General features: G+C 36.3%; 1 protein-coding gene across 9 annotated transcripts in view; it reads left to right on the forward strand.

Moving 5' to 3' along the window:
* The window catches only part of LOC150107158 (small G protein signaling modulator 1-like), a 568,327-nt gene extending 562,543 nt beyond the window's left edge, over nt 1–5,784 (forward strand). For all 9 annotated transcript variants that reach the window (XM_090391669.1, XM_090391666.1, XM_090391674.1 and 6 more), the window contains one exon: nt 5,437–5,784. In XM_090391669.1, coding sequence (XP_090247795.1) covers nt 5,437–5,525 — 89 coding nt within the window. In that variant the 3' untranslated portion in view covers nt 5,526–5,784. The remainder of the gene's footprint in view (nt 1–5,436) is intronic.
* The last annotated feature ends 15,144 nt before the right edge of the window (nt 5,785–20,928 follow it).

Genomic DNA, 20,928 nt, shown 5'->3' on the forward strand with positions numbered 1-20,928 from the left:
TGTTCATTAGCAGTGGGTCTCATTCTAATGATTTGGAGGAAAGTGAAGGGATAACAGTGGCCATTTCAGCAAAGCACTGTCCATGAAAAATATCTGTAGAAGAGGCACAACAGAGACTGAACATCTGTGAAAGAGGGATCATTAAATAGCCAAATTGCCCTCCTCTGGATAGAATCAAGCAGTCTTAGAGGATTTTGGTGCACCACCCCAAATATGGGTGCAATATTTCATGGCAGAGCACATTTGAGATTTGTTTTGAGTTAGCAGCTGTGAAGTTGTGAAGTAATGTCTTGTGCAAAAAAGTATATCAAGTTTTTTTTGGCAGCTGCAGAGGCTATAGCTGAAATGTGGTTGTGCCAGGAAAATTCAGAGGTGCGGGTCAGTCTAAGAAGAAAAATCTGATCGTGTTTGGATATCACAGTATTACTGGAGATAAGTGGAGGGAACTGAGCTCTTTCTTGTGAGAGATCAGACAGAACTGAGTTTTGGTGACATTGAACTCTACAAGACTGTCCTTGTCCTATTGGGATATAGCTAGGAGGTCAGAGTTCAGGCCAGTGGTCATGATGAAAGAAAAGAACCCTGGGGTACTCCTGCATTGGTAGAGAAATCTGAGGAGAGGATACCATCTACCATGACATCTAGTCAGCAGCCAGTGAGAAAGCTGGCATTTCAGTTGCAGAGTGTAGAAGGCAGGCCATAGGATGGTAGTTTAAGTATGCCCCTCTGCCGATCAACTGCCTTTGAAATGTCAAGGTCAACCATGGGAGTTTTTTCCACTGAGTCCAGGGTTCGATGAAAATTCATCGCAAAAACAGTTAATCGAAAGACAATTCATAGAATGAACAATTCATCAAACGACAATTCATCGAAAATTTTAACTAAAATTTCATTAAACTGATCCAGCCAAAGTGGAATTGCTAATATCATTTCGAAACTTTTTTTCCCAAAATGTTATGATAAAAGTGATCCGTTTAGAACAAAAACGGAACCGTGCAGACAGCTTCTTGTACAGACAACTTCTACTAATTCCACTAAGTCAGAGAGTTATTATAATACATTATTTGGACACGTTATTTCTTTGTTGCTCCAAATATAGCTGAACTGAAAACTAGAACGGTTCAACATTTTCTTGTAAAAGTTTCAAATAGTGAATCTGAATCAGATTTGCTATTTGAAACTTTTATTCGTCCCATAATAATTCTATTTGAATTGTTATGGGATGAATAAAATTCATCCCATAATAATTGCTGTATTGAAGTTGCATATTACTATTAGTAACAATAATAATAATGGATCCTTGTAGGCTGGGCTTTTCCTCCCAGAAACAGGCAAATCAGTCCCATGAATAGACATGAAACATTTATCGAACAAGAAAGACGATAAGAAAGCATACTGTTCTATAATTATTCCCTATTAAAGTAGCATTGCTTTCTCACTCTGCACGGTTAAGTATTTGTTCTAAATGGATCACTTTTGTCATAATATTTAAGAAAAGTTAAATTTTCAGTGAATTGTTTTTTCTATGAATTGCATCGTTGATGAATTGTCATTCGATGAATTGTTCATTCGATTAATTGCCTTTGCGATGAACTCTACCAAATCCAGAGGTGAGTGGTGAAAGCGAGAGCAGCTGTAGATCTCGAGTGGGTACTGCTGGTCATTGATTAGTTAGTTGGTCTCTAGGCAGTTCAAGGGTTGTTTGTTGATGACCTTCTCCATAATTTTAGAGAGAACAGAAGTGATAGCAATTGGATGGCAGTTCATTGGTCGACTTTTATCATCTTTCTTTGGGATGGGCTGGATGTGGGCTTGTTTTTATGGTGAAAGCAAGATGAGCAGTAGATCTTGAGTGGTGTAAACCATGCTGCTGGTCACTGATTAATTTGTTGGTCTCTAAATGGTTCAAGAGTTGGTTGTTTTTCTCCATAATTTTAGTAAGAATAGTTGGACAGTAGTTTGCTGGTTGACTTTTATCACCTTTCTTTGGGATGGGCTAGATGTGGGTCTGTTCCATGCTGTAGGGTAGATGCTGCCAGTTAAATAGGATAGACTGAAGCAGCAATACAGGATAGGTGTTAGTTCTGGGGCACAAATTTTTACACAGTAGGTGGGATACTGTCACTCCAGATGCCTTGTTTGTGTTCAGGTTATTAAAGATTCGTCGGATTTCTATCTGGTGGAGGATTATGGATGACATGGAGAGTGTCATTCTTGTTGGAGTGGAGGGAACTTCACAGGTCATCAGTGCAAGAATTGGAAAAGAAGAGTGATGCCAGTAAGTAGGCCTTGTCTTTAGGTGAGGTAACTATAGTACAATCCGGATGTGAGAGTGGTGGAAACCTGGATTAAGCAAAAATTGGGCCCATTCGCTTTGGCAAGTGACCAGAAGGAATGACTGCCATTTGGGAAGAAGGTGAGTTTGCAGCATTTGGTCCTTATAAAGTGTGATTTGAATTTCATGATGATTCTTTTACAGCTGTTGTGAGTTGCAGTATATGCAGAGTGAGCAGCTGGAGTTTTAGTCTTGAGCCAGTCGTGGTATGTGAAGGTTTTTCTTTTACTGCATTGGCACACTTTTTTGCAAACCAAGACTTGGTTGGCATCTGAGAATTTGGAGTGGAATAAGGAATGAAAGCTTTCATTCCTGTGAAGATGATTTCTGTTATTGGGTCTGAACAGATGTTTGGATCAAAAGAACTGAAGCATTAGTTGGATCATGGGAAGAAGGAATAGAAATCATGGAGGTTGTCCCATTTGATGCCCTTGTAGTGCCAAAGGACACAAAACTAAGAACTAGTGGGTGAAAGTTGTTCTCTTTCAAAAGAGACTTGTATGAGATTGTGATTCTGAGTTACCAAGAGAGGGAAACTGACATTCACAGTATACTTGGAAGAGGTGCTTGTTTAGGAAGAGGTCAAGTATGTTGGTAAATTGTAGGGGGTTGTGAGGTATTCTAGTAGGGACATTGATGATGTGTGATAGGTCATTGCTAATGACAAACGCTGTCATTAGCAATGTGGGCATCGAAAGTTGTTCTCTTTCGATTTCACCAATGAAGTGGGCATCCCTGTCCACTTCATTGGTGAAACTGGAAAAGGGAAGACAATATGAATTGTGGACATTGAAGTCCCCAAGAAGGATGACTTCACTATTATGGTATTTTGACTGTAGGAAGTCGAGCTTTAGAGAGAGATAGTTGAAGAGGTCAGAGTAGTTTGGAGAGCATATGAAAATGGCAGACAGATTGGGAAGGGAAATTTCGGGCCAAAACAGATCAAACAGTGGAGATTCGAGGTTTTGCAATCCCTAGCATGGTATGTCAGTTCTAATCATTGTACAAGTGCTTCTCTTGTGGCAGAAAGAATTGTATAATGTGTAGTTTGGGCAACTGAGGTGGACAGTGGCTGTCCACCTCAACCTCAGCCTCTCAAACTGTATAGAAGTTCGATATTAAAAGGGTTTAAAAACAGGTACTGCCTTCATAGACCTAACATCAGCGTATGACACCATATGGAAGAAAGGTTTACTGTATAATATTCAATTGCCAAAAAACACTAAAATTACTAGAACAAATTCTCTCCAGTAGGAAAATAATGGTTCATTTGAATTCACAAAAAAAGTAGAACTGTTATCCAACAGGATGGATTGCCACAAGGATCTGCCATCTCCCCCACCTTTATTCAACCTGTATACAAGCAATATCCCTCCAACAGCTAGTCAAAAGTTTAGCTATGCTGATGACATAGCTATCACCATACAGTATCTTCCAAGGCCTTGAGGAAACACTGAGCAAATATCTGAGCTCACTACAAAATTACTTTGAATGCTTGGGGCTATCTCCTAATTCCACAAACTTCTAGTTTCTGTTTTCCACCTAAATAAACGCAAGGCTCATAGAAAACTAAAAATAAACTTCTGTCAGCCTGGTTGGCTGAGTGGTTAGTGCATCTGCTCTCTGGCCAAAAGGCTGTGGGTTCGAATCCTGCTGTGTGCATGGATGTTGGCGATTGTCTGTGAAAATACTAGTGGTGGTGGGCAGTAGATGGTGATGATGTTGGTGTAGTTGCAGTTTGCTATAGTTGGTGGATTGACTGGTGGAGATGGAGTGTTGTAAAGTAAGTGCCCTCCAGTCATGAACAAGCAAAATACGTGGCTGCAGGATTTGACGCTTGGGAAGACTCCTGATTCATTACTAACTAGTTCAGTCCCATGCACTAACCAGTAGCCAGCCTGTGGAACTGTTTTATTGCTGTACCCTCAAATGAGGGAGGGTCTGGGCCTCTACAGTGTGATTGGTATGTCATTTGAGGGTATTACTCTCACTGCATGTTAAGAGAGGGGGGAACAGAAACCAGAACCCTTGCTGTAGTGATCAAACATGGCTGCAGCCATTTCTGATAACTGATAAGCATCAGTTATCAGTCATCAGTTTTCTGATAACTGATAAGGATCTGATAAGCAAGATGGTGGTATTTCACCAGGTGATAAAGCATCTACTATCTAGAGGTCTAGTCGGCATTTTCTCCAACTAGAGAAGTTATACTTTTGCAGTGGCAGTGCTCACCAGGTTCACCAGCGCCCCATTTGTGGAAACAGGCTATACCACAGAAAAAGTGACTTATCTGCGAGAGGCTATATTGTTCATCGACAGCCCTTTAGTAGCCTGTCATTATCATACCTTGGCAGTGCACTCACAACCTTTCCTCCCAACTGTTATCTGTCACCCTCTTCAATAACCTCCTGATATCCATCCTTACATTCTCCACATGTCCAACAAAATCATTCATTCTCATAACCACCGCTAATGCTCTCACTCATTTACTTCTCATATCCAAAGCAGCAATTATCTTGATTATTTTTGCTTCTGGAAACAAATCTATTGAACTCGTTCATTAATGATACTTGTAATAATGGAATCTCCATACATTGCTATTCTTCAGTCATTCATCACTTATTTTTCTCTTCATTTCATCATTCTCTCCTTTTGCATTCATTCATTCTTTTGCTGCCAAGTGTCTAATATCAATGCATATATTCCTCATTTCATTTCTCATACTGAATAACTTGTTCTTCAAATCATGCATCCTGGTAAACTCGCTCTCCATTGCTCTCACAGTCTTGCTCCCTCTCATTCCTTTCTTTTGCTTCCACACTCTCACACATTTTTGTTTCCTGTTTCTTACTTTGTTTTGCCACAATCTCACTTACTTTTATTTCTTCATTTGTATGAAAATGTTCAATAATTGGTATATTCATTCATATGAAAATGTGCAATAAGTGGAATGTAATGACTAATGTATTACTCTGGTAGAATCCAAACTGAATTTTAATTAACTTGTAAACATTCCTTTATTGCTTGCTATAAATTTTCTTTGAAACAATGGATTTTTTTGAATAATTTAAAAATGAATATTTTTATTATGTTTGTTTCAGAAATGGCAGAACACCATGATGCCAAAGCTGTATTGAGAATAGCCCAGGATCTCGTTCATCAGATTCAGACACTGATTGATAATAAGTGAATAATTTATTCTTGATGTATATGAAAATAATAATCAAAAAGAAAAAAATTCCTTACAGTGTACAGAAGCCATTGTACAGTCCTAGATCTGAAAGACAGTTTTATGCTTTTCTGTGCTCCTTTCAAGTTTCTTCCTTACACCTGCTCTAATTTTATGAAAAGGGAACATGCTGACTATACTTGATATTTGTGTAACCTTATGATGTGATATTCACATGTTGTATATTTTGAAGTATGCTGCGTAAATTTCTTTTGCTTAATGTATGTTTATTATCAAATACTCACAATTTTTTAAATCCACAGATCACTTTCAAGGGAAAGCCAAATATAAGGAATATAATCAGTATAAATTGAATAAGGCAAAAATAATATTACATGCTTAAAAAGTAAGAAAGAGTATTTTTATAGTTTATAATATACTTTTAAACATCGTTTTGGTCTTAAAGAGATATGAAATATAGAGAAGATATGACAACATAACAGAAGGAATAATAATCATTTACTATTTATCTTTAAAAAGGGATGGCATGAGAAGTCAGAATTTGAAGAATATTAAAATCAATAATGCAAATAAAAAGTAACAAAAAACATATAGGTAGATCATAAATTTATGGCAAAAAAAAAACCTAAAACATTGAAAAATTGAATTAATCATTTAAATAATAAATTTAGTTTAATCCTTTATCCAAGTGTGTGCAAACAAAGGTCGAAACTAGTCTGGGTAGTGGCCCTTCCCTTAATGCATAACATTATACATATCTGCAAGGAGATGTGTTATGCATTATGGGAGATACTGAGATAGGAGGGTTGGTAGCTTACTCCACCTTTGCAAGGAGTCGCACGGTGATGTACCACCATACCTCAGTCCTGAAGATACTTTCAGGCGCAAACTTTGTTTGCAAACACTTGGATAAAGGATTAAACTAAATTTATTATAGTCTGACCAAGTGAAAAATAAACTTTCATAATCATTTAAATGTTTTATTAGGAAATTAAATGAACTTAAAAGTGAAATAAAACACACATTTTGTCATTAAAAGTAGCTAGATACTGAGATAGATAGCCACATAAACATAACAGAAGGAATATTAAAATCAATAATGCAAATAAAAAATAACAAAAAACATATAGGTAGATCACAAATTTATGGCAAAAAAAAAACCCTAAAACATTGAAAAATTGAATTAATCATTTAAATGTTTTATGAGGAAATTAAATGAACTTAAAAGTGAAATAACACACATTGTGTCATTAAAAGTAGCTAGATACTGAGATAGATAGCCACATAAACATATATGCAAAGAAGGCAGATATGACTTTTTTTTCAATAAACACTTTAAGTTACCCTACTGAGGTAAGGTAACTTAAAGTGTTTATTGAATTCCTCGATTCCCATTCAGAACAGTTAAGCAAGAATGATCTCCTTCAACTAGAAGAAGAAGATAAGGAGTGCGAACGAGAAGCGAATGTTATGACTAAAAAGCTAACTGGAAAAGAACTTGAGCTAGTTTTCAATCAGTTTGAGTATGCTAAGGAAATTTTATTTGATGCTGATCCTGATATGGTATGAAGCTTCGAAGTCCACCGAAATCTTGATAAAGCGATTGCTAGCTATCACAAATTGCATGACAAATGAAAAAGTCAAGCATGATTCAAACATCTTAATTTTTTTGTAAAAAAGTAGCTGAATCAAATGTTTAGACATTAAATAAAAATTTAAGCAATTGATTTTTATTAACTTTGATGATTTTATCCTCTAAGATAGCTTATTTTTTTTCTTCAAATTTACACTAACTGATGGATGAATTATAATTATTCCTTCGCTTAATGTGATTGCACTTAGCACGCATTAATTGATGGATTAAATAATCATGTTAAGCAAGGTTTTTCTGTATTTCATTTTATTTCACTGGTAATCTGATGTCATTTCTTCAATAAGACTTTTTAAATGGTTAGCCCAGTCTTTTTAATTAATTTATTCATCTTTATTGACTCTCTGTTTAGATTCACGCTGTCTATATTATGGGTCATATTTAAATTGTCATACAGATTTAAATATATTTAAGAAATCTGGCTTTGAATGTCATCTGTTTTGTAGTAGTAGTAGTTAAAAAAAACACACATTTTTTTTCAAAAAAAAGCAAACTATTATTATGCAGTAAATAAAACTATATAAAGAACTATGCAATGAAAAGTGGTAACAGGAAAAGAAAGGGCTGAGGAGAAGGAGTGCAGTGTAGCAGGAGAGAGAAAGGAGAATGTAAGTATAGTGAATCTACCATTCAACCATTCTCAAATTAACTTGAAACTCATTTTACCAGGCCTATACATTGCAGTGAATAATTAATAAGAATCATAAGATATATTTCGTTGATTACACCACATTTTTTATTATTCAGTTATATAAAATACAGAAATAACAGTTCCCAACAAGTTTCGTAAATCGTAGGATTTACATCTTCAGGGGGTAAATAGTATAACTTAAAGTTTAAACAAGAGAATTAATAAATACAAATCATAACCGTCTGGCTATTCGCAAACTCAAATAACAGAATGCAAATATAAAACGTTATTGACGTTGAACAATACTGGACGATGTCACGTGTTCTTGTTCTCGTTCATACAGTCCAAGCTCAGATTGAGGTAGATATTTTATTAGAGCTGACCACACTTGATGGAGAATTAAACCTTGATTTTTATTGCATTGGGTTGGGTTTTTTAGCATATTAGCAGCTTCTTTAAATTTTCTTATATAACTGTTGTTTTCTATGTATGACATCATCGTTTTTTGCCAGAGTACATCGTGTCCAGTGGAAGTGGTATGGAAAGCAAGACTCGTTTTTTGTTCTCTTTTGTATTGTACGTCTTTTAGTTGTTCAGCCATGCTTATTTCTCCAGATCTTCCTGTCTGTCCTACGTAGCAAATCCCTCAAGAGCAATGGATTTTGTAGACTCCTTGTTTTTTAAGAGGATGATGAGGTGGTTTTGGTGATTGTAGGAATCTTGAGATTTTTTCCATAGGAAGGAAGACTACTTTTATGTTGTGTTTGTTCATTAATTTGGCTAGCTTATCTGTAACATTTTTGATATAAGGAAGAAAGATGTAATGACACACCCACAAAAAAAACAAATTATCTAATAAAAAAAGTGCCTCTCTAGACGGAAGAACTTAAAAAATACTTACAATCAAAACATCCTTTGATACCAAGAATATATGGTGTTCCAAAGATCCATAAGACAGATATACCTTTAAGACTAATAGTAGATGGAAGAGATTCACCAACTTCCATCTTGGCGAAATGCCTCACCAACATGATCTCACACCATATAGGAAAAACATCTTCCCTCATAAAAAATAGTAAACATTTCATAGAAAAAGTGAAAAATATACATATTGGTCCAACAGACAGCTTAGCAAGTCTAGATATTATCAGCTTGTTTACAAACATCCCAAGACAAGAAATTTTGAATCTCCTAGAAGACCTCTTCCCTCCGTACATCTTAAATCTTTTTAAACATTGTATAAACAATACTTTTTTCACCTATCAAGACAGAATCTGGGAACAAAAATAAGGATTGGTCATGGGTTTATCATTATCACTGATATTAGCAAACCTATTTATGGAAAAATTTGAAAACAATGCTCTCAAGAATTACCATAAAAAAACAAAAATATGGTTACGCTATGTGGACGATATATTCATCATATTCAATCGAACAACAGATGAACTTATCAATTTCAAAGATTATCTCAACAATTTCCACAACACCATAAAATTCACTTTAGAACAAGAAGAAAAAAAAAAACTTCCTTTTCTGGATATTCTATTAGAAGTTAATGAAGAAAGTAAACTCTCCTTCTCAGTATATAGGAAGCCGAAAAACACTGGAAGATTTCTAAATGCAACCTCACACCACCACCCTTCACAAAAAATAAACTTAATTAAAACTCTTCGAGACAGAGCATACAATATCTCCAGCACACAAGAAAGATGTAATGAACAACTAAAATACTTAACACCAATCATCCAACAGAATGGATATGAAACAAAAACCATCAAGAGAATCCTTAAAATGCCTCTAACTAACAACACAATAAAACAGGATTACAAAAACACAATCTCGCTTCCTTATATCAAAAATGTTACAGATAAGCTAGCCAAATTAATGAACAAACACAACATAATAATAGCCTTCCTTCCTATGGAAAAAATCTCAAGATTCCTACATCCACCAAAACCACCACATCATCCTCTTAAAAAAACAGGAGTCTACAAAATCCATTGCTCTTGCGGGATTTGCTACATAGGACAGACAGGAAGAGCTGGAGAAATACACATGGCTGAACACCAAAAAGACGTACAATACAAAAGAGAACAAAAAACGGGTCTTGCTTTCCATACCACTTCCACTGGACACGATGTACTCTGGCAAAAAACAACGATGTCATACATAAAAAACAACAGTTATATAAGAAAATTTAAAGAAGCTGCTAATATGCTAAAAAACCCAACCCAATGCAATAAAAATCAAGGTTTAATTCTCCATCAAGTGTGGTCAGTTCTAATAAAAAATCTACCTCAATCTGAGCTCGGACTGTATAGACGAGAACAAGAACACGTGACATCGTCCAGTATTGTTCAACGTCAATAACGTTTTATATCTGCATTCTGTTATTTGAGTTTATGAATAGCCAGACAGTTATGATTTGTATTTATTAATTCTCTTGTTTAACACGTTCGCTGCCACGCTACTTCGGCATAGTCTGTTCCCGTACGCCAAGCAATTTCACTTCTTCAAGGTCAGTACGGTAATCTCGTTGCCGGCGGTAAGCGTCATACGAGTATACTCATAGTTGGCTTGTGCAGAGCATATACTGTCTATGAGAATACACAGTTTTGATGCTAGCTCCACAAGCCAAGCATTTTAACTTCTTCAAGGTCAGTACAGTAATCTCGTTGACGGTGGTAAGCGTCATACGAGTATACTCGTAGCTGGCTTGTGCAGCTGATTTACCAACTACGAGTATACTCGTAGTTGGCGGCGAACGTGTTAAACTTTAAGTTATACTGTTTACTCCCTGAAGATGTAAATCCTACGATTTACGAAACTTGTTGGGAACTGTTATTTCTGTATTTTATATAACTGAATAATAAAAAATGTGGTGTAATCGCCGAAATATATCTTTTGAACCAATTAGCCACAGAAGTCTACACCTGCAATAAGAATCATGGCAAACAAATTGAGGAGGCTATAAGGTCAGTATATTATGTCTGTTAATTGCATCTGTTCAATCTTTGGCTGTTTTTCAAGATGAAACGTGAGTTTTCCACAGGGGATAACTTCCATTAAGTTCCTCATAAACCAGCTAGCTTACTAACTAAATTAGTAAATAGTAAGATCAAAATTAGTTGTTTGCTCTTTTTAAATATATAAATTATATCATAAATTGATAAAAATTCCGGTGTCTGTGTGGCTCTTTGAAAATAACATTTGCTTTCATAAGAAAAACTATTCTAAATTTTATTTTAGTTGCTGACTACAAGAACTTTTTCTAGATCTGTTTTTTCAGCTTTTCAATCTTTGGCACAGGCAAGCAGGGTTCACATCAGGGAAATTCCATTTTAACCTCACAAATCAAGAAAATCAACTGTAGAACTTACACTGTTTTCGACAATAATATAGGGTGTTAGGAACCTCAAGACAGTACGTTTATCTACTGCTCTCTCTCTCTCCTCCCTGGATGCCTAAGAAATTATTGATAAGCTTTGAGTCAATTCTCAGTGATGGTTGATTGGGATCAGCTGCGCCATTAATCTTCAAAAAAGTTAGGACTAAACGGCTTTGCCCGCTTCTTTTAGGGATAAAGTGGTAGACAATTTCTTCTTTTTTTTTTTTTTTTTTTTTTAATTTGTAATAAACATTCTTTTATTAAGAAAGAAATTTTACAAGTTTTTCATTTCATAATGATAGTATACAGCAGTAAATGTCATTTATTTTCAAGAATATCTTCTCTTTCTATTTAAATAAAAAAAGAGAATATTCTCCTTTCTCATAAACAGACCAACAAGGATACCTTGAACATTGTCATTTGGAAACTGCACTTCAAATTTTTCTCAGGTATAGAAAATCCCATGACTAGGATTTTCTATAATTAAAGGTAAAATTTTAGCTGCCAATACAAATCTTCTTTCTTGTGTCTGTAAGAATTGCCAAAATTGTGTATTTTTGTTTGTGATGGAACAAAGAGGAAGATTGTACATTTGCTTCGAATTTGTGAATACAGGCATCAGTAAACAGATAATGCAAGGACCAATTCTTTTCACTTAATTCTAAAAATTCTGTATTTGTATGCCAGATTTTTGGTATACTAAATTTCTGTTGATAGTTTAGTGTACTTGAATTCGTTCTGCTGCAATCATAAAGTATATTCTCTTGCCAGGCTCTTTATATTCTGAAATTCTGTAAACTTCACATCATAAAGAGTAACTGAAAAGGACCCAATCTAAAAGCCAATTTCCATATTATTTCAGAAGACCTGTAAATGTGCAACCTGATTGTGCAATTTTTTTGACTTGTATCAGTATAGAGTATTTTATTGAACCACTAACTTACTTGACATTCAAGTAAGTCAGTGGTTCAATAAAATGAAAAGTGGTTCAAGAAAGTGAAAAGAAGCCACAAGAGATTAACAGGGCTGATAAGAGAAAGAAGCAGATGATCCGAGGTAAAAGTTGAGATCAGGTCAACAAAAGAGAAAAACATGGTAAGGAGAAAATTATGTATGGGAACTCATTGATCAGAGAAGTACTTAACAAAATCTTCTTTTCTGGACACAAAAATTAATGATATTAGTCATGCCATCCTAATGCAAAAAGGTAAGCCGAAAGAACTAACTGCCTTGATTGACACTAATGATCTGAGAGGTAAGAGGTATTCTATGAAGGAGGATCTGAAGAAGATCTTGAATGAAGCAAAACTGAAGAGCAAGGAGGTAAATATTGTAAGTCTCCTGCCATGCTATGATAGAGGCAAATTGAAGAGGAGGGTATTAATAGCAAACGAATCAATACACAGTGTTTGATGTAAACAAGGATTTGTTTAAAGCTGACAGACTGCATCTAAATGATTTTGGTCTTTAGGTGTCTAGGGAAAGAGCTTTATTCACTAGCCTGCTGAAGTACAAATTTAGAAAAACTTAAGCCATTGTTAGGGCAGATACAGGTGAAGATGTGTGAAGGTGCCCATGAAATAAGTGAGTGTAAGAATGATGGAAGTGCAGAATCTAGTCTCTCAAGCCAAAATATTGAATAGGATAGTCAATTCAAAAAGTAAAAGAGGATGGGGGCTTGAAGGAATGCTGAAGTTTCTATATACAAATGTCAAAAGTATCAGGAAGAAGAGAAAGGAGTTTTTGACATTGGTTAGTGCAACCTTGCCAAAAGGTATAGGCATTAGTGAGACTTGGCAACAGCAAATGATATACTTACAGGGATAGAATGTGAAGGATTAATATTTTCAGGGATAATAGAGAGGATTGGGGAGAGGGATACTGTTGATGATAGCAGATGAATCACAGCCAAAAAAATAGGAGATAGTAGGAGGGTGGCTGTTCATTTGAAATAGCCTGGTATGAGATCAAGGCCAGTAAGACAAATATGCAGTTGGTTGTTCCTGTAAGCCAGGGGGTTCCACAGAGAATCTGAAAGATGGGCATCAGCAAATTAGTACGATGAGTACAGGTTCAGTGATTGTTATGGGGGAACTTCAACTATGGAAATATAGACTGGAAGGAAGGGAATGGAACTTATACATGCACTGAGAGAAAATTACTTGAGGCAGCAAGCAATGCAGGGAACTAAGGAAGTGGGTTATTGGACCTGGTCAGAGGATCAGAAGAGCTATCCATAACTAAGGTATCCATATTTCCTCCAATTGGGAGCTTGTAAAAAAATGAGGAATGTTCTGTCAAGAAGAGGTTAATGTGGAATTGCAAGTCAGGTGATTATGACAAGCTTGGGAGACAGCTCAAAACTGTGCCATGGCAAAATACCCTGCAAGGAAAGGATCTAATTGGTGCATGAAAGATAGTTAAGGAACATCTAGAGGTAGCTAAATTAAATTATATACCTAAGGTAAGGAGGGTTAATCAGGTATGATTAACCCTCCTTACCTTAGGTATACTAATATCGTTAAGCTTATGCTTAACGATATTACTCATCCTTAGATGGATGAGTAATATCGTTAAGCATAAGCTTCAGAAAAAGAAAATGCTGTGGGTGATATATAAGATGAAAGATGAACAACAAAATCATGAACAGTACATGAGAAATAAGGGGGATGAAGTGGTTTCAGTGATTGAGTTTATTTGCCCCAAAATCATTGGAATAAGTGAAACATGGTTGAATGAAGATGTTATTGCAACGGAAATAGAAATGGAGGGATACAGTATTTTTCGTGAGGATAGAAAGGGCAAGAAGAGAGGAGAGTGCTGCTAATGATAGCAGGGGAATTAAGTCCACATAAGGTAGACATGAAAGAGAGTAATAGTGGCATGAGGTATGAGGCAGTGCAGTGTGACATGGAAGTTAACAGGAAGACATATTTAGTTGGACGTCACTATAGGCCAGGGAATGTGGAGGGTGGTGATGAAGAAATGGACAAACAACTTAGATTAGTGAACAAAAGAAGGGTAATTATTATGGCTGATTTTAATTATGGTGATATAGATTATAATAAAGAAATAGCATTTGGGAATAAGGAAAATTAATTTCTTGAGAGATAACTATCTCAGGTAGCATGTAAAGAAGGGCATTCGAGGATCGAGAGTTTTAGATCTAAAACTGTTCTGATGTAATTGTGAAACCCCACTCACAATTACATCAGAGAATGTAATTGTGAGTGGGGTTTCACACTTTCCTCCAGTTTGTGGAGTGATCATGAAGTGATCATCTGGGTTGTGGCTAGCCATATGCATGCTTCTGTAAGGAAAGGATATATATTGAATTATAAGGCTGGTTGATTATGACAAGCTTAGAAGACAACTTGGAGCTCTAGCATGGAATGAGGAGTTGAGCAGTAAGGAAATAAATGCTGTATGGGAACTGGCAAAGAAATACATAACAGCAACAATGTACGAATGTATTCCGAAGACCAAAATGCTGAATAAGGTAGGTGTAAATTGGATGTATGAGCGGCTTAAAGATGAAAAGAAGGTATTTTCGAGGCAGATTGATGTAACTGATTATTACCAAGATGAATAATGGTAATTAAAATGAAAAGCCAAATGGCTAGTTTTCTGGCAACTTAATAGATATTAAAGGGATAAAAATCCTATGTTGTTATATAGCCAGTAAGTGAAACTCAAGATCGAGAACTACGATCTATGAGTTTCAATGCCGAAAAACTATCGGCGAAGGCAATTCGAAGCAAAGGTGGAGCAAGATCCCTCACTATTCTTGATATTCTCTCATAATGTAAAACACAGCTCCTAGGAGATGTAATACTGTCATTACATTATGAGGAGAGGTCGCTACCCAGACCAGTTTCAACCTTTTTTGAGGTCTCATCAGTGAGTAGGTAGACCTGGAAGATATCAAAGCTTAGTGAAAAGAACTTACATACCTTCACTATACGAATGCCATAAAGGTGTGCTTATATTTTGTAATTAAAATGAAAAGCCAAACAGCTAGTTTTCTGGCAACTTAATAGATATTAAAGGGATAAAAATCCTATGTTGTTATATAGCCAGTAAGTGAAACTCAAGATCGAGAGCTACGATCTATGAGTTTCAATGCCGAAAAACTATCGGCGAAGGCAATTCGAAGCAAAGGTGGAGCAAGATCCCTCACTATTCTTGATATTCTCTCATAATGTAAAACACAGCTCCTAGGAGATGTAATACTGTCATTACATTATGAGGAGAGGTCACTACCCAGACCGGTTTCAACCTTTTTTGAAGTCTCATCAGTGAGTAGGTAGACCTGGAAGATATCAAAGCTTAGTGAAAAGAACTTACATACTTTATGGCATTCGTATAGTGAAGGTATGTAAGTTCTTTTCACTAAGCTTTGATATCTTCCAGGTCTACCTACTCACTGATGAGACCTTAAAAAAGGTTGAAACTTTCTGGGTAGTGACCTCTCCTCATAATGTAATGACAGTATTACATCTCCTAGGAGCTGTGTTTTACATTATGAGAGAATATCAAGAATAGTGAGGGAGCTTGCTCCACCTTTGCTTCGAATTGCCTTCGCCGATAGTTTTTCGGCATTGAAACTCATAGATCGTAGTTCTCGATCTTGAGCTTCACTTACTGGCTATATAACAACATAGGATTTTTATCCCTTTAATATGAATAATGGTAATAATCAGTTACATGAAGAGTATAAAGAACAAGCCAGGAGAGTGACTCAGTTAGTAAGAAAAACAAAAGTGCAGTATGAGCAGAAACTGACAAAGCAGCCAAAGATAAATCCTAGAAAGTTTTTTTTTAGATATGTAGCAAGTAGAAGGGAAAATGAACACGGTAAGAAAAGGTTAATGGATAAAAATGGTAACTGCTGCAGAAGACATTGTTGAGGTATTCAGTGATCAATTTATAAGGGTGTTTCATCCTGATCAGGGTGGAATCATGAGGAACTTAAGTGTAGAGGACATAGGAGAGGATAGCTTAATTGTGAGTAAGTAGGAGGTATTTGAGGAAATAAATAACCTTGATGTAAATAAGACAATTGGAGTTGATGACATATCACCATGCATCTTAAGGGAATTGGCAGTAGCATTGGCATGCTTGTTCAATAATTCTTACAACAACTTTCAAGGGAGTGGAAAGAAGGTAAAATTGTTCCACTGCATAAAGATAGTGATAAGGATGTGTCTTCAAATTATAGGCCAATCTGTATATCTGGAATTGTGGTGAGAGTAGTAGAGATATTTGTGAGAAGTAGGATACAAAAACAAAAGTGCAGTATGAGCAGAAACTGACAAAGCAGCCAAAGATAAATCCTAGAAAGTTTTTTTTTAGATATGTAGCAAGTAGAAGGGAAAATGAACACGGTAAGAAAAGGTTAATGGATAAAAATGGTAACTGCTGCAGAAGACATTATTCAGTGATCAATTTATAAGGGTGTTTCATCCTGATCAGGGTGGAATCATGAGGAACTTAAGTGTAGAGGACATAGGAGAGGATGGCTTAATTGTGAGTAAGTAGGAGGTATTTGAGGAAATAAATAACCTTGATGTAAATAAGACAATTGGAGTTGATGACATATCACCATGCATCTTAAGGGAATTGGCAGTAGCATTGGCATGCTTGTTCAATAATTCTTACAACAAGTTTCAAGGGAGTGGAAAGAAGGTAAAATTGTTCCACTGCATAAAGATAGTGATAAGGATGTGTCTTCAAATTATAGGCCAATCTGTATATCTGGAATTGTGGTGAGAGTAGTAGAGAGATTTGTGAGAAGTAGGATACAGAATTGGGTTGAAAACAGCAGTATTCTTTGTGGTTATCATCATCAATTTGTTAAGTGGAGATCATGTTTTACTAACTTACTTATGTACTATAAGAAGGTGACAGATATCTTGGACAAGGAAGATGCATATACAGTGGTGTACTTGGATTTTGCAAAAGCTTTTGATAGGTGCTCCCACACAACAAACTAATAAATAAACTGAAACGGATGGGATTGGATAACAGACTTCTGAATTGGATCAGGAACTGACTGTCAGATAGTTATCAAAAAGTTGCATATGGGTGTGCAGTATTCCGTAAGAGGAAGGCCACTAGTGGTATACCACAGCGCTCAGTTTTGGGACCATTATTGTTCAATTTGTATAGTAATGATATTGAGATGGGTTTAACTAGTGATATGCAGCTGTTTGCATATGATTAAAAATTGAGAACAATGCAGAGCCAAGTGGACTTCAATTGATTGCATGAATGGACAGGTAAGTGGAACTATCAATGCAATGTTGCAAAGTGTAAAGTTTTGAAATTTGGTAAACAACAATGGGATGCAAAGTATACACTTGGTGGGGAAATTGGGAATTTGGAGTATGAGGACAGATTAAGAGAATGTAAATTGCAAAATCACCTGTATAGGAGGAAGAGGGGGGTAGGGATATGATTGAGACATATAAGCTATTCAGAGATTGTTATCAGGTTGACATGGAAGAAATTTTGCATAGAATGAGAGAGAGACAGAACAAGAGGCCATTTTTGGAAGCTGTATAAAGAGGGTGTGAGCAGAAGAGTAGGTTTTTTCCATGGAGAGTGGTTGGCAAGTGGAATGCATTGCCTGAGTATGTTGTGAATGTTGACGCATTGGATCATTTTAAGGCAGGGTTGGATGAGCATTGTGTGCAATAGTGTGTACCTCCAATGATGAGTCTCTGACTTCATGGAGATCAGATATTAATAATAATAAAGGGTGGCTAGTATGAAAGTGATGCAAAATCAGATTTGGCAGTTTCTTCTCATAATCTGATTTTGCATCACTTTCATACTAGCCAAAGAACTCCTTGGGATTTCCAAAGGAAATCCCAAGGAGTTCTTTTGTTACATGGCAAGTAATATTAAAAATGACTTTGGAAGAATAACCCTAATCAGTGCTGATGGTTATGAGGTTGACAGAAGCAGATAAAATAGTTGAGTTACTGAGTGACCCCTTTGTGAGGGCATATCATACAGATGAGGTTATTGATATGACAGAGACTTACATGCAGTGGTGAGCTATGGAAATTTTAACAAAGGGCTCGCATTGTCGAGGGAAAACAAAGCCATATTTCACACAAAAACTTTTATTAATACTGCTTGTGTACAAATGCCGATCAAAAAGTATGAGGGGACAATCAACCTCTAAAGGCTATCATTTTTAAACAAATATTTTGATCTAAACATGAAATATTTGCACACAATCAACTGTGTTAATTTATCTTACATAAGAAAAATATTTTCTGATTTTTTGCTGAAGAAAAACATTTTTTAACTATCAAAATATAATGAGAATGAAATCTTTTATAAAACATTTGATTGGCTATTGGTTTTACCATATGATTGGCTACCAGAAGGGTAAAGATAGTGCATGCGCTTATTTTATTTTCAAACTTGGGTGCATTCGTTATAGAGGAGTTGAAACAATAATTCCAAATAATCTATACACTGACGAATAGACTAATTTTTGTTAGGTTACCATATATGAGTTTATCACTTAACATGTTTCAAAAAAAATTTTTTTTTTGAAAAAATAAAGTAAACAAGAAGAACAAGGAACTCGCAAATTTGAGAAAAATTTAACAAAGGCTCGAGCGAGCCCCTTATAGCTCACCACTGCTTACATGTGAACAGAGGTGGTTGAATTGGAGGTTCTTGGGATATTATAGAATCTCACTAGAATGCAACTGATAGATTAGATAGGATATCAGCTCGCATTTTGAGGGAATGTGCAAGAGAACTGGCAAGGCTTTTTAAGTTAAGTAACAGCTCTGGTAGAGTTTCAAGGTAGTGGAAAGAGGGCCAAATAATTTCCTTGCAGTAGCAAATTATAGACCAATCAGTATTTCAGGAGTGGTGATAAAAGTATTGAAAAAATTGGAGAGAATTCAGGAATTGGATGCATAGGAATTTGATACTGTGTGAGGGGGGGGGCAACATGGCTTTGTGAAGACCTTAGTAATTTACTAACTTTTTATAATAGAATAACAGCTGAGTTGAATAAAGAAAATAGCTACACTATGATTCTACAGGATTTAATGAATGTCAATTTATTGTGGAAAAGTATAAAGTTATGCATTTTGGGATAAATAGATTACAAGCTGTGTAACACATTCATGGAACTGTACTCCAGGAAATAGATGAAGCTAGGGATTTTAGGGTGGTAACAGACAGAAAGTTGAAGTTTAGAGGCTACCTTAGCAATATGAAGTTCATATTGCTAAGGTAGCTCATAAAATTACTTGGCTATTGAAGAGCATGAACAAGTAGAGATAAGGAAGTTGTTATTCCTCTTTATAATGCCTTTGTACACCCACTTCTGGATTACTGTGCTCATGTCTGGTTTCTTGGAGATGAGGAAACAGTGGGGAAGATTCAGAGACGGGTCACCGAGATGGTAAGAAGTCTGTGGAATATTTTTTCAGTTATCAGTAGTTCACGCAATGAATTGGCACTCTCCCTCGATGTCTCTTTGGACTCCCTGGAGGTGTCACATAATAATAATAATAATAGATTGAGAGTGCGTGGATTATAGAAGTTGGTTGATTGGTGAAAAAGACGGGTATGATACACACATTTAATTTATTTTAAGGGTTTTATAGGATTGATGTAAGGAAAATGATTTAGCACTTAGCTGGTCTGGGCAGAACAAGAGGTCATTCCTAGAAGTTGAGTAAAAGTTTGACTAGTGGGGGGTGTGAATACTAGATTTTTCATTTGGACAGTTGTGAATGAATGGAGTGGGTTGCCAGTCATTTGTTAGTGCTTTGTCTGTTAATGGGTTCAAGGAGAGGTATGATACACTATCTACCAATAATTGTCTAGACACTTTGGCAATTTACAGTTCATACCAACAGGTGAACCCTAATATCAGGTATGTGCACCTTTGGCTTTTGATCACTTCTGCATCCCTTGTGGGAGGCTTTCCACCAATGTGCGGCAGACATTAAGTGGAACTTGTTTCCATTCCTCCATCAAAGCAGCACTGAATTCAACAACATGTCGTGCTGCCCAGGACTGCTGGGCAGCACAACATGCTGAAGTCCTGGACGTGCTGCCCAGGACTTCAATAGCCACTCTAATTTGTCCCACAAGTGTTCGATGGGGTTGAGGTCAGGACTTTGCACAGGCCAGGGCTGTCCTTTGCTACCCATTTGTTCATACATTCCATAACAGCTGCACTTTTGTGGCATGGGGCATTTGTCATCTTGATAGTAACATGGATCTGTTCCATAGTGTAGGCAGCACCTGATTATCCAGATATCCCTCCCAGATACTTCTCCACCACCAAAGTTTACTGTGGGTATAACACACTATGGTAACAAGTGTTCACCAGTGGCCTCCATACCTGCCATCAGACTGGAAACAGGTAAACCTTGATTCATCACTCCAGAGTACTGTTTTCCACTGGTCACTTGTCCAGTTCCCACACTCTTTGCACCAGGACAGATGATGGCCTTGTTCTTTGTTGTAATGCACAATTGTGTGCCGCTGCTCTTCTGTTGAAGAGCAGCGGCATACAAGCAAACTCCATTTAATGGGTTTCTGTTGAAACCCAGTAAATGGAGTTCTTTTCGTATGGTGTTACTAGCACTCTGGAACTCATCACCGATGGTCTGTGCCGATTGTAGCCGGTTTTTACATACCACTGATTTTGACATCCTCCTGTCCCTGTCACTCATTTTTG

The sequence above is a fragment of the Typopeltis vanoorti genome, chromosome 4, assembly GCF_054136105.1.
Source record: "Typopeltis vanoorti isolate ZY-2024b chromosome 4, IOZ_Tvanoo_1.0, whole genome shotgun sequence".
In the NCBI taxonomy this organism is placed as follows: domain Eukaryota; kingdom Metazoa; phylum Arthropoda; class Arachnida; order Uropygi; family Thelyphonidae; genus Typopeltis; species Typopeltis vanoorti.